Source organism: Mustela putorius, unplaced genomic scaffold, assembly GCF_011764305.1.
Source record: "Mustela putorius furo isolate JIRA1106 unplaced genomic scaffold, ASM1176430v1.1 tig00537303_pilon_pilon_pilon, whole genome shotgun sequence".
Taxonomy (NCBI): Eukaryota; Metazoa; Chordata; class Mammalia; order Carnivora; family Mustelidae; genus Mustela; species Mustela putorius.
In genome coordinates, this window is record NW_025422441.1 from 1,300,476 (window position 1) to 1,314,052 (window position 13,577).

Sequence of the window (13,577 nt, forward strand, 5' to 3'; positions counted from 1 at the left end):
AGCACAGTGCGCACATGGCAGACACACTCAGCGGTGGGAGGGTCGGGGACCGCGCCCAGCCAGCAAGTCTGCAAGCGGCTCTTTGTTTTTATTTTTTTAAAGATTTTATTTATTTGTTTGATGGAGACACACGGCGAGAGAGGGAACACCGGCCAGGGGAGGGGGAGAGGGAGAACCAGGCTTCCTGCTCAGGAGGGAGCCCGACTCGGGGCTCGATCGCAGGACCCCAGAGATTGTGACCTGAGCTGAAGGTAGAGGCTTAATGGCTGAGCCCCCCATGTGCCCCCCAAGCAACTGTTTAATATGGTGGCGTGGTGAGGGGTTCTACAGAAAACAAACCCGTGTAAGTGCTGTGAGAACACGAAGCTTTAGGAGCAGTGCGGGAGGACTTCCCAGGCGAAGTGACATTTAAGATGGGACCTCAGAGCTGAGTAGGAGTTGGCCAGGTGCAGGAGAAGGGGTAAAGTGGTTCCAGCCTCAGGTGCAAATGTCCTGAGGCAGGAGGAGTTTGACAAGTACAAGGAACTGGAAGGAGCTGAATGATTGGGGCTGGGTGGGGGGGAGAAGAAGTGAGGGGTGACGGGGTCAGACCTGCATCCCTGTGGGCCCTGCAGGAGACTCTGGACTTCATTTTGAGAACTATTGGGAGCCCCTGAAACGTTTAAACAGGGATGTTTGCTGAAGCCGCTCTGGCCTCTTCTGGAGAATGGGTCGGGGTGAGGGGGAGTGGGTGTGAGGAGCCCCCGTGAGGCTCCGGTGGGGTCCAGGTGAGGGGCGGTTGGGCCCAGACCGGGTGGGGCCTGCGGAGGACGGCAGATGGACAGAGAAGTCCCGGAGTGCTGCTGGCCCTGCAGGTGGGGGGACCTGGCTTGGTGTCCTCACTGGGCCTGGACCCCTGCCCTCCGGTCTCTCTCTCTCAGGTGGGGCCACCCTCGGGCCCTCCCACACAGGGGGCTCTTCCCAAAGACGTTGGACTCTGTGCGTGTGAGCGCGCGTGTGTGTGAGCACGTGTATGTCTGCATATGTGTGTTTGCTTGTTTGTACTCGTGTGGTTGTGTGTGTGGGCTTGCACACTCGCGTGTTAGCGCGTGGGTGTGTACCTGTGCACGTGGGTCTTCGCATTCACGTGCGTGTGCTCACATGTATTTTCATTCGTAGATGGGTGTGTTTATCAGGGGTCTCCTGGGGGGTCACCCAGGCATCTCACGCCCCCACGTGAGGCAGGAGATACCCCTGGGCCACCGCCTTCAGGAAACAGGACACCATCAGGTGTCCACCCCCCCTTCACGGCCAGAGACACCCCACAGGCCTCACAACCTGTGCCCTTGTGCTGGGGGCGCAGGGGAGTGGAAAGGAGGGGACACGGTTCTCTTCCCAGGACTCCCCCTTGGCTCCCAACCCAGCTGGGGGGGGCCGCCACGTCCCTGCTGGGGGTTCGGGAAGGGTGAAGGGAAGCTCAGCCCCAGGCTCCTGGGGTGGGGGTGGGGGCGCTGGAGCCGCAGGAAAAGGTCAGGCCTGTTGGGCCCAGTGGGAAAGTCAGGGGGTACAACTGGGGCGGGGCGGGGGCAGCCTGAGCCCCCGAGGGGGGAGGAGGACGGAGGGTATCTGAGAGCCGCCCCTCCCTCTCCCTTGGATGCTGAGGTGGGGGCTGGTTTCGCGGAAGACTGGAGTTAAGCCCAGCAGTGCTGATGTGATGGGGTCTTGCCCTCGGGGTGTGCCCTGGGTGAGGGTGAGCTGCAGCCGAACTTGGGGCCCTCCCTCCTGCCCAGGTCCTACTGGGCCTGCGCGGAGCTCCTTCCTCTTCCCGGCCTCCCCCTGCTCCTCTCCTAGCCAAGGCTCCACTGTCCGCTCCTCCGCCCTCGGCCCCGCCCCTCCGCCCTCGGCCCCGCCCCTCCGCCCTCGGCCCCGCCCCTCCGCCCTCGGCCCCGCCCCTCCGCAGACGCGCCTGAGTGGGACGGTGAGTGGGAGCGGAGCGTCCCTCTGTTGTCTGTCCTGGGCCCAGGACGGGTCCCTGGGCGCTCAGAGCCCAGGAGGCCTTCCGGCTTCTCGCACCCCGGCAGCTGGCCAGGGCTGGGGAGCAGCGTCCCCTCTCCCGGTGCTGGGACACCCTGTGCTTGTTTCCTGCCGCAAATCGCAGACTCCTCCTCCTTCTGGCTCCTTCCGAGTCCGGTGGCTCCAGGGGGGCGTGGCCTGCGGCCACACTCCAACCCCCAGGGTAGGTCTCCGCTGCCTAGAGACCTTCCCCCGGGAGCTTTGTGCCTCAGCTCTCTCCCTTCTGGCTAAGGGTGCCAGATGGTGGGTGTGGGGCCCACGCCAGATGCAGGATGACCTCATCTCCAAACCAGGTCACCTTCTGGGGTCAGGACTTGGCCATCTTGTTGGGGCCACACTTTGGCCCAGCACACACCTTGCACCCACTCTTTGGGAGGGCAAATCCTGGGGATCAGAAACTTCCTCCCTCCCTGAGTCGGCAGCCCTTCAGGGAGTGTTTGACACGTGAGTGACAGTCCGCCCTGGTGGACAGGCTGGCCTCTCTCGGAGGCAGGGCAGTCCTTGGGGACAAACTCCTCGTAGCCAGTCTGGGATGGCTTGGAGGGGCTCTGACAGTGTGACCAAAACACAAGTCAGGGAAGCTCTGGGAGCAGGTCTCAGGCGGGACCCCAACCTCAGCCCGCTCCTGGCCTGTCCTTAGAGAGGTCTGTCCTCTGCTTCTGTGGGCTTAGAGACTCAAGATGCTCTGGCCAAGTGCAAGGGCTTTTGACGCTGTCCCTGGTTCTGACCACCTGAGCTTGGCCTCTGCAGTGAGGAGGGCCCCCTCCGCCCATCATCCTGGGCCCTGAGCATAGCATGGGATTGGGGCTGCCCTATAGTTGCTCTGGGTGCAGAGGGCCCACCCCCCAGCCCAGGCAGGGTGAGATCCCCGTGCTCCCTCACCAGGATCTGGGTCTCTGGGCCAAGGCAGCCTGGGATGATGGAGAGCAAGCCCAGTGGTCAGCAGCTCGGTGCAGGAGCTGTCCAGACTGCAAGGGCCCAGGACACACAGGGACTCCTGCTCCCACTGCTTTACAGGAAGCCCTTTCTTCTGCTAATCATGACTGATTGTTATTCTTTGTTTGCAAAAATCCTGATAGGGTAAAACTGACCCACATGCTTGGGATGAGGCAGAGCAGCTTGGAAACTGGGTTAGGAATCTCCATCCCCCTGGCAACCAAGCCCACCAAGCAGGAGAGGGGAGAGTGCCATCTCTGCTCTCCGTCTCCTCGGAGTGGGCCCAGAGCCGCCTCCCCAGGGCTTGGCGGACTTCACTCTTCAAACACCTGACATCTGTTCCCTCACAGCATGCCCAAGTCAGACTTGACCCACTTGCGCTCTCTCTTACTGCATAACAAATTACCCCAAATTTAGGGGCTTCAGACAATATGGTTTATTCTCTCCCGGTGTCTGGGGACCAGAATTCCAGGCATGGCCTCACTGGGGCCCCTCAGGAGGTTGCTGTCCGCTGTGGTCCAGGGCTGTGGTCTCATCTGGCGGGGCGGGGGCTGGGTGGGGCAGTCAGCACTGAAGCTCCCTTGTGTGGTTCTCGGAAGACCTCACTCCCGCCCTTGTGTGGTCGTGGGCAGACCTCACTCCTGCCGCGGGGCAGCTGGCTTCCCCAGTATGCACGGTCTGGGAGTGGGAGGGAGCCTGCCTCAGAAGCCTCTGTCTTTTTATAACCTTGTCTCAGAGTGACATCTTGTCCCTCTGTCCCTCTGCCCCCCTCTCTTTGCTAGAAGAAGATGGCTAAGTCCAGCCCAGGCCCAGGGGGAGTGCTCCATGAAGCCCAGCCTAGTGCGGGCACCGGCCCAGGGGCTCTGCCAGTCCACCCCCCACGCCACATTTCCAGATGTTGGGGCTGGCCTTCCCGCCCCAGGCCTGGCAGGGACCTTGTTCACCTCTGGACAGAGATTTGGCTGAGAATCATATTCCTGGAGTGGACTGACTGTGGTTGGCAGGGACCCCATCAAGTGCCCCCTGCAAGCACCCCATGACTGGGCGGGGCACCTGGAATCCAGCTGACCAGAAGGGGACGGAGGCTGGCCTTGCGGCAGACACCCAGACACATCCGTCCGCCGCCCGCCCCAGTCCCACGGAGAAGGCAGTGTGAATCTGAAATGCGTGTGTCAGTTCCGAGGAGGGTGATGGGGTCTGGGCACAACCAGCCTGGAAACTTCCTGGGGCCCACTCCAAACCGTTTCTGCACGCAGCCTTCCTACGCCCTCCCCTTCTCTCCCCCTTTCCCTCCCCCTCCCTCTCCTCCTCCATCTTCCCCATCCCCTCCCCCTCCTTCCCCTTCCCCTCTTTCTCCTCCTCCTCCCCCTCCCTCTTCCTGCTCTGCCCTCCTCCTCCTTGCTTGGCTCCTCTCCCGAACGCTCCCGCCCCTGCCGACTCCCAGCTCTGGGACGTGGAGCTCCAGGCAGCCTCATCTTCGGGCCTTGGCTCAATGTCCCCTTCACAGAGGCCTTGTCCCCGCCCCAGATTGCTCTCAGAACCGCTCACATCACTCCAGAGCCACCTTTCTGTTTGCCCAGGCATGCCTGCCTTCACTGGGCAGGGCCGGACACAGGGACCATCTCCACGTCCCGCCTTTGCTGGGGGCAGGGGGGGGTCCCCGCACGAGTGCCGCGCCTTCTGCCCTCTGCCGGCATCCTCAAAACCTTCCCTGCACCCTTAACGCCCGAACAGGCGCAAGTTCATGGTGAGCAGGGCTCCTCTCACGCGCTGCGAGGGTCGGGGACCCTCTGTCTCAGTCACCCCCCCATTCCACGTCGGCAGCTCAGACCTCACGGGTCCCACGTTCCCGCCATCCTGGACGGCAATGCTAACTGCGGTTTCCCTCTCCTCGAAAGCCAGGTTCTTCCCACAGTCCCTTCTCGTGTCTAGTTCTTCCCTCCTGAAGTACACCTTTTTGAAAGTGCCTGCTATGGGGTGTCTGGGGGGCTCAGCGGGTTAAGCCTCTGCCTTCGGCTCAGGTCACGATCCCAGGGTCCTGGTATCAAGTCCCACATCAGGCTCTCCGCGCAGCAGGGAGCCTGCTTCCTGTTGGGTCCACAGCTCTAGGAATGCAGGAGGAACAATAGAAACGACCGCCGGCATCTTCCAGTCCCCACCACCCCTTCCTTAACTCTAGACTCTCCCGCCAAAAGGGTGTACCCCAGGTCACATCTCCATAGGTAACCTGATACCTTTGCAGGAAACAGGAGTATTAGGAGCTCTCACCCCATACCTTCCGATCACCAAATATGGATGTGAGCCCATGCCCTACTTGGTCCAATAAAAGATCCCCCCACCCCGACGTCCCAGTGTGACGTCTCTCACTCCCCTTTCCCGAGTCAAGGAAACTCACCTCCTCCGGGCTCCCGGCTCCCCTTCTCCTGAGCCCTGAAACTTCGCCGGAGACGCCTTTAATAAATCTTGCCTTGCGCCTACCTTGCCTGGTGTTGTGTTTACCTCGGCTGCAAAACCTTACACTTTCCCTCTATCTCTGCCTACTTGTGATCTGTCTGTCAAATAAATAAATAAAATCTTAAAAAAAAAAAAAGTGCCTGCTAGTCCTAACCTCTCTCAACGTCTCCAAAATTTTATCTGAAAAAATATATTTGTCTAAAGTTTTAATGATCTGAAAATTTTATTTTGCACTGATTTTGGGGAAACTGTGCGTGAAGTTCTTAGCTGACCGTTCCTCTTCGTCTGAGCACATTTCCTGGGTCCTCAGTCCCCGCCTCGGCGCGAGCAACTGTATCTGCGGAGCTCAGGTCCCTTTCTGGCCGGCTACTGAAGCATCTTCTTTCGTCTTCGGCAGTCCACGGCTTTGGATGCTGCACAAGGCGTGGATTTTCTGTTTATTGATACCATTTAGTACACATTATGTTCCCCTGTAAACGCTTATCTTTCATCAGCTTTTTTTTTTTTTTTTTCAAGAGAGAGTGTGAGCGGGAGGGGGAGTGGGAGAGAGAGCATCTCCAGCAGCTCCCCCTACCCCGCTCAGGACAGCACCCACGCGACTTCCCTCAGTGCTCAGCACGGGGCCCACTGTGTGCCCCAACCTCTCCTGTCTTCTATCTCGCTACCCCTTGCACACATTCTCGATCATTTCTGGAGACTCAAATTCCAGTTCACAAACTCCTTCAGTTGTGTCAACAGCTTGACCGAGATGCAACTCCCGTACTTTGAAGTTCACCCTTTTAAAGTTTCTAATCCAGTGGGTTCAAGTACATTCAGTGTTGTGTAACTATCATCACTAAGTTTTCTTTTTTAAGATTTTATTTATTTATTTGAGAGACAGAGATCGCAAGTAGGCAGAGAGGCAGACGGAGAGAGAGGAGGAAGCAGGCTCCCCGCTGAGCAGAGAGCCCGATGCGGGGCTCGATCCCAGGACCCTGAGATCATGACCTGAAGGAAGAGGTTTTAACCCACTGAGCCACCCAGGTGTCCCCATCACTATCTTTTTAAAAAACATTTCATCACTTACAGGGAAACCCCTTGACCTTGGCGGAAGCTCCGCACTCCTTCTTGCTCCCAGGCCGAGGCACCCATGAATCTCTGTTTCCTCTTTTTCGGCTTTTCCATTCTGGACGTCTCACAGAAGTGAAACCATGCCACGTGTTTTGAAACGACTTTTATGTGTATTTGGCAAACATATTTCAACGTTTCTGATGACCTTTTAATTTCTGTGGTGAGTTTTTCATTTTCAGAGGCTCTCCTGTTTTTCACAGCGAAGCCTGGTCAGTTTTCTTTCTTTTAAATATATCTTAAACCCTCGAGACAGGTTAATTTTATATCCTATAGCTACCACTTCCAGTTTAGAAAGTTTGTGGAGATTTAAATCGGTCGCTCTTCATGGTTTCTGTTGTGTCATTGCAGGCTTGTGCTCTTTGGATGTTTGCTGAGTTTTGACTTTGACTTGAAAACTTTGAAAGTTTTGACTTTCCTATTTGAACAGACTCTGTGGAGTCCATTCAGTGGGATGGCTCTGTGGTAGCCCTAGTATGGGGGCTGGGTCTGCCTGTCTGTCTCCTTTGCCTTCAGGCCTCCGGAGACCTGAGCACGGAGGTGTAGGGTCCTGCCACTGATGAAGTTCTAGAACCTAGGTGAGGTTTGGTGGGCTGAGGTCCGGAGCCGATGACCAAGAAAGAATTCTTGAGACATCTTTGGTGCAAAATGGTGGTTTATTAGAGCACGGGGACAGGGCCCGTGGGCAGGCAGAGATGCGGCCGCCCCGGGTTGTGAGGGGTGGTTGGTTATATACGCAGGAGTTGGGTAGGTGAGGACAAAGGGTTATTCAGAAGGGCTATTGGGGCAAAGAATACTATCAGGATATTGAAGGCTTAGTTACTATTAAGTAAAGACAATTGAGAGTCTCCTGGTGGAATGTTACATTCCTGCCATCAAACATCCTTGTTAATGAGATTTAGGTTTAGAAGAAATTTAACTTTATTTGCTTTTCCTTCTACCTCCGCCTCCTTCGGTTTTTATGGAGGGGAGGATGACATTAGGCTTGAGAAACTGAGTTCTGTGTCTTTGGAATTTGGGCTATTGATAAGGTAACTTCTTTGTTTGTAAATCTCAAGGATATTTGCAAACCAAGGGAGACTCCTGTCTTGTAGGATTGTGATCTCAGCAAGTTAACTATTTATCATTTTATGGCAGTCAGGGGTGCCTGAGGAATGCTACACCTATGGAGGGGAGCGGATGAAGGGGGGGGGTGCAAGGCGCCAGCTTTTGCTTTGTCCTCAGCCAGCCTCCTGTTCCCTCATCACCACCACACTGCTTGGGTTCCAGCACTGGCTGTGTCACCTGCCACCATGTGACCTTGGGCAGGGAGCTCAAGGTCTCTGTGCTCGGGCTTCCTCATTATAAGGTGGGGATGTGGAGAGTCCTTCCCCGCGGGTGGGGGGGAGTCTCTAACGTCGCAGGTCGCAGGTGCCGGGAGCAGAGCTCATAGCAAGCGCCTGGTCAGCGCCCACGGCGACTGGATCATCTCACGAGGGCGTCTCAGTGATGATCCTTTGTCGGACGCGAGGCTGAGTGAATCTTCTCCTTTGTGGTGCCAGGCCCGGGGCAGCGACCCGCCAACAGGGGCCACTCGGTGATTATTTTTTGGCCAAATGAAGGAGGGCAAAGAGGAAGGGCCCCCAGCACGTGCTCAGCAGAGATGATTCCAGGCTCGGGGACAGACCGCAAGTGCAAAGGCACAACACTCGGAAGCTTCGTGGGGCCGGAACGCGAGGGACAAAGCTGAAACGGGCCGAGCGGGCATCCGACGGCCTTGAACGCCGCGACCAGCACTCGGGCCTCCGCCCTCGGGCGGGGGGCGGGCGTGGTTGGAGCCGCAGGCCTGGGGGCAGTGGTGGCCACCGGGGGCGTCGCGGGTGCTCTGGGTCGCGGCGGATGGGGGGAGCGCAGCCTCAAAGCGCCGGACCCGGGAGGCGGGACGGCGGGGCTGGGGAGGGGACGCTCCGAGCACCGGAGCCCGCGGACGGGCCCTGCGCGATCACCGTGGCTGTTACCTCCTCCCCTCTCTGCGTCTTTGTGCGCTTCGCTCGCTTCCTTTCGCAGTAAACGTCCTTCCGAGAGATTCCGAGGGGATCTCGGCCAAGCAGCGGGGAAGCGATCTTGCCCACGCCGGGGAGGGCTGCGCGGGGTGGCCGCGGCGGGAGCCGGCACCGGAGGGGGCGGACGCGCGGGCCCGTCGTTGGCTGTCGAGGGGCGCGACCCGCCGCGGCCCCCGGAGCCCCCCGCGCCCCGCCCGCGCTTCTCCCGCCGCCCCCGCCCCCCGCGCGCCCCCGCCCCGGCTCCGCTCCGCCCCTCGCGCGGGGTCCGCGTCTGCGGCTGCGTTCCCCGAAAGACAAGGCTGCGCCCGGGTTCTGGTCCGCAGGGAGACCGAAGGGCACCGCTCCCCTTGCCTCCCAGAGCCCCGGAGCGCCGACCCCCCAGGGATGTGAGTGCGCCCCCGACCCGAGGCCCGTGCTCCACGCCCCGTCCTGCGGTGAGCACCCGGACGCGCGCGGGAGGCGGCGGGAGGGGACTCGGCGCGGGGTTCCCGGGCCCCCAGCCCAGGGGTGGGGGTGGGGACGTGGCGCGCGCCCCTCCCCCATCGGCAGGTACCGCCCGCTCGCACCTTGTCTTGCCCTTTTCTCTCCGGACGCACCTACCGCTCCCCAGGGAGGAGAAGACGCGCTCCCCCCCGCAACCCCCACCCCACAGGTGCCAGGAGCGGGTTGGGGCGTTTCGAGAGGTCGCCCTGCCCGAGACGGCGGACCTATTCTCCCTGGGGGAATGCTGCGATGGTGGACGCTCTGGGGGATGGGCTGGGGGTGGGGCTTTTCGAGCTCGCGAACGACCCCCTACCCCGGCCCCCCTTCCCGGGCCGGTGATTCCGAGGCGGGGGGGGGGGGAGAGGTTGCCCTCCCGTCCCGGAAAAGGGGAGGGGGCTTCGGGTTCGGCAGGAGGCTGGGGCTCCTGACCGAGGCTACTTGCCAGGCCCGCGCCCCGGAGGACCTCCGCCCACAACCCCCGCGCCTTCCCGAGGCCAGCCCGGAGCATGCCGCCTGCGGCCCTGAACAGTCTCGGCCTGGTGCTGCTCGCCGGCCTGCTGTGCTCTGCGCCCGGTGAGTCTGGGGGCGGCCCGCGGGGCTGGGCCAGGTCGCCGGAAGAGCCCGAGGCGGCTCCGGAGAGAGCCGGGCTGCGGGGCCGCCATCCTCCGACGGTGCCCGTCACATCCACGCCCTCTCCGGGCCCTCGCGCCTGTCGCCTTCACTCTTGATGCTCCAGCTCCAGCCCCAGCTCCAGCCCCAGCCACGTGGGGGCCTCCCAGCTTCTGAGGACACCCAGCGATTTCGGGCCCCCCCCCATCCCCGCCGGGAAGCCCGCTGCAGCTAGTCCCGCCCAGACGCCCCTGGCCCGGTGCAGGGGGCGGGGTTCTCGCGCCCCATCAACCCCCGCAGAGCCCCACCTGGCCTCGCATCTAGTCCGTGTGGTCCTTCCTTCCTTGGACCCAACTGAAGCCCGAGGGGAGGTGTGGGAATGGGGTAGGAGTGTGCAGGAGAGCCCAGAGGTGCGGGGGTTGTGTGGCTGGAGTGTGGGCACAGCTGCGAACGGGCCACGGAGGGTGCCCAGGGCTGCCAGAGTTCCAGTGGGGGGACCCCCCCCAACTTCCAGGAAGGCACAGAGGTTCTCCCAGGGCCTGACCTCCAGGGGCCAGCGTGGCCTTCTCGCTCCTGGCAGGGGGTGCTGGGCCTCCTACCGTGGCCTGGTTCTCTCAGCAGTGCCAGCCTCGGGTGGGTGGGGACAGAAGGGCGGCGGGCTTGACCCCCGCCCCCCCAGGTCCTCTGGTCATTCGCGTCCCTGTGCCCTGCCCAGCTCACGGCCTGTGGTGCCAGGACTGCACCCTGACCACCAACTCGAGCCACTGCACCCCAAAGCAGTGTCAGCCGTCAGACACAGTGTGCGCCAGCGTGCGGATCACCGACCCCAGCAGCAGTGAGTCAGGCCCAGGGCTTGGGCGGGGAGCGGTTGGTGTCCTCTGAGCCCCTCTGTCCTTGGCTGAGGGCACAGGGCTGTGAGCAGGGTGCTGCCCAGTGTGAGGCCCTGGGCCCTGTGTGGCCCTCTCCGTATGTGGAGACGGTGTGGGCGGGTGGGGGACTCAGCTCTGCCGGCTGGGGTGGCGATCCGGGCCGGGCGTGGGGCCGGGCGTGAGGCGGAGAGGGCGGGGTGTGGCTCCCGTCCCAGGCGCCCTACCTCTCCCCCAGGCCGGAAAGACCACTCTGTCAACAAGATGTGCGCCTCGTCTTGTGACTTCGTGAAGCGACACTTCTTCTCAGACTATCTGATGGGCTTCATTAACTCTGGGATCTTAAAAGTGGACGTGGACTGTTGTGGGGGAGACCTGTGCAATGGAGGGCCGGGGGTGGGGGGCAGCCCCTGGGCCCTGGCGGGGGGGCTCCTGCTCAGCCTGGGGCCCACTGTCCTGGGGGCTGGGCCCTAAGCTCCCACCGCTGCAGGCCCCCCAGCTTCCTCCCCAGAGCCTGGCCTCACCCCTCCCTGCACAGGGAAGCCTCCCTCTCTCCACCAGCTCTGAGCTCCAGCTCCAGGAAACCTGGTGTCTGAAGGAGGCCCCCGTGGGGGGGGTTGGTCTGGGGGCTGGGACCCCCAGGTCTCCTAGGGGAAGCCAGGCAGAGCCAGGCCCAGCCCAACAGCCCGGCTGTGTGGGCATCTTCCGTGGAGAAATAAACTCACTTGTGGTCCAGAGACCTGGGTCTGAGCCTGGGTGTCGGGATGAGGCCGGCAGAGCAGCGAGGGGCTCCGAGGGTGTGCAGGCCGAGGGCGGAGATTGTGGGGCATTGAGACTGGGGGTCTGCGGGGCACGGGGGCTGCTGCGGGGCCTGGGGCCTGACAGCAGATGGAAGGGGAGGTTGGAGTGGGCAGAATCTCGGGGCCGGTATGCGAGGATAAGGCCTTGTCAGTGTTCATATGTGCGTGTGGACAGCCAGATGTGCAGACGGGCACGCTAGACGTGTACACCCGCGTGCACACGCGCCCCGCAGACGTCCACAGGTGTGCACGCCGAAACAGTGCTGCCCCCCCAGCGCCTGGACTGGTGTGCTCCAGCCCCCACACACTCACGTCTGCTCGCACACTATCCCTGGCCCTCAGCACCTCGCACACACAGGGACACCTCACTCTTCTTCTCACTTGCTCTCTCGTGGAGCCTTGGGGCGACTGGACTCGGGCACCGCTCCCCAGAGCGCTGTCGGGATCGCGCTTGTGCCCGGACTCGGCCTCTTAGCCAGACACCCCTGCCTCCACCAAGGGCACCTTGCGGACAGGGTCGTGAAGGCCAGCCCCTGAGTGGGGGCTGAGGCAGCCCCTGTGGAGTGGTGCAGAGGGACGGGGGCTTTGGGAGGGAGGGGGCAGGGGTACCGACAGGTAATTCTTAGGGACCTGCCGTAGCCGTGGGTCTCTGCACCGCTGGGTTCAGCCCAGTCTCCCACACTTCTGGCCACGTGGGTCACCCTGGGGCCTGGGCTCGCCATGTGAGGTCAGCAGCCACTGCAGGGTCCGGCCTTCCGTCGGTTCTTCCTTGTCCTTCGTGGCTGACCCAGGCCGTGGTCACTCCCAGGCCGGGACCCCGTGGCAAGAACCGTGGTTTCACTAAGAGCTGGCCGTAGCGTTCCTCCCGGGGCTCCCGTGTGTGAGCGAGGGAGAGGAATCTGATGTCCGGGGTGAGCCAGATGGGAGAGGGGTCACTGGAGACCATGTCCACTTCCTGCTGGTGGGACTGGCCAGGGACGTGTCTCCTGCTCTGTTGTAACATTGCTCTACGGTGCACCCGGTTCCCACCGCGTCCAAACTTCCGCACCATGTGCTGCCCGCCACGGGGGCTTGGTGTCTGCGGTGTGTAGGGACCGGGCACTGTCACGTAGGGCAAGTGCAAAGAGCGCCTTGAAGACCCAAAGGCTGAACGCTGGTGCCAGCGAGGACAGGACACCGTGGGGGCCCCGGAGGTTCCCGGAGGACAAGGGCCATCCCGTGGGCACTGGGTTCAAACCCACTTCCAGGTCAATCTTTGTGCTGACTTTATTATCTGAGGGAAGTATTTAAAACACAGAAAGTGGGGAGCTCCTTCCAGCTCCTTGAGAGAGCGGTGCGATTCCAGGCAGATGGAGGCTTGAGGGCAGCGTGGCCCAGAGAGCCCGCTCGGACCTGGTTGCTCTCCGCTTCCGGCGGCCCCGTCTAAGTCTGGGTTCTCACGCTTGAGAGCGAGCGAGCCCTGTCCCCCAGGGTGAGCTGTCCTTGCAGGGTCAAACCCCACCGTCCGTGTGGCATGCTGGGGCCAGAGGGCAGGTGCTGGTAAACCCATGTGCCCCTTGATTATTTTTCTAAAGACTCCACCAAGGTTGTCCTTCAGGATCTACGCAGACCTTTTGTTTTGGGGGTCTGCTTAGTGTCCCTCCGAATGAGCCGACCCCTTCTTAACCACCCCTCCCCTGCGGGCAGAGGGGCTGCTCTCAGTCTCTGATCGGCCAGCCTGGGAGTGCCCTCGGCCTCGTGTCCTTATGGGGTCGAGTGACTCTCCATCTCCGGGGATTCCGGGAGCATGCGGCTGAGCCAGGAAAATGTCTCCTTGGAAGATGCCCATCTCCTCGAAGGGAGGCTCTTCCCACCCTGCCCCGTGCGATCCCCCAAGGAGCTTCCGTGTCCGCCTGGGAGACGAACACTAGACTCTCATCCTGATTTCCCCTGGAGAGCTTGTTAGTGAGACGGAACGTTTGTCCTGACTTGTGAGTGTTGCCTCGTAATTGCCTTGGTCCGTTTTTCCACTGTGGCTTTTGTCTTTTCTTACTGAAGTGTGAGACCCTTTTGTGAGTGGGGTAGCATCTGCCTGTGGTCTGTGTTTTCCAAGGACCTTCATTTTGGGGCATTTTCCTGCACACCCAGGTATGCCCTTGGGTTCCGTGTGGCTGAGTCTAATCGATCTTTATTGCTTCTGGCTTTCAGATCTGAGGACAGGCTCCTCGGCGCTTATCTTAGGAAAACGG

At 61.3% G+C, this 13,577-nt stretch overlaps 1 protein-coding gene across 2 annotated transcripts; it reads left to right on the forward strand.

The window, feature by feature from the left end:
• Positions 1-7,778: 7,778 nt before the first annotated feature.
• Positions 7,779-11,286, forward strand: LY6H (lymphocyte antigen 6 family member H). Of its 2 annotated transcripts, none has more exons than XM_045074228.1 (4): positions 7,779-9,025; positions 9,520-9,647; positions 10,399-10,518; positions 10,788-11,286. In XM_045074228.1, exons 2-4 carry the CDS (start codon positions 9,581-9,583, stop codon positions 11,021-11,023), a joined length of 423 nt encoding a protein of 140 aa, XP_044930163.1. In that variant the 5' UTR covers positions 7,779-9,025; positions 9,520-9,580; the 3' UTR covers positions 11,024-11,286. The 2 variants fall into 2 exon arrangements, with proteins under 2 accessions (XP_044930163.1, XP_044930164.1); XM_045074229.1 differs by lacking the exon at positions 7,779-9,025 and adding an exon at positions 9,055-9,243.
• Positions 11,287-13,577: the final 2,291 nt, after the last annotated feature.

What these genes read in the sequence shown, in the direction of transcription:
- LY6H (XM_045074228.1), top strand. Translation starts at nt 9,581, where the DNA reads ATGCCGCCTGCGGCCCTGAACAGTCTCGGCCTGGTGCTGCTCGCCGGC. An exon ending in CCTGCTGTGCTCTGCGCCCG is followed by an intron (nt 9,648 to 10,398) that starts GTGAGTCTGGGG and finishes TGCCCTGCCCAG; the next exon opens with CTCACGGCCTGTGGTGCCAG. An exon ending in GATCACCGACCCCAGCAGCA is followed by an intron (nt 10,519 to 10,787) that starts GTGAGTCAGGCC and finishes CCTCTCCCCCAG; the next exon opens with GCCGGAAAGACCACTCTGTC.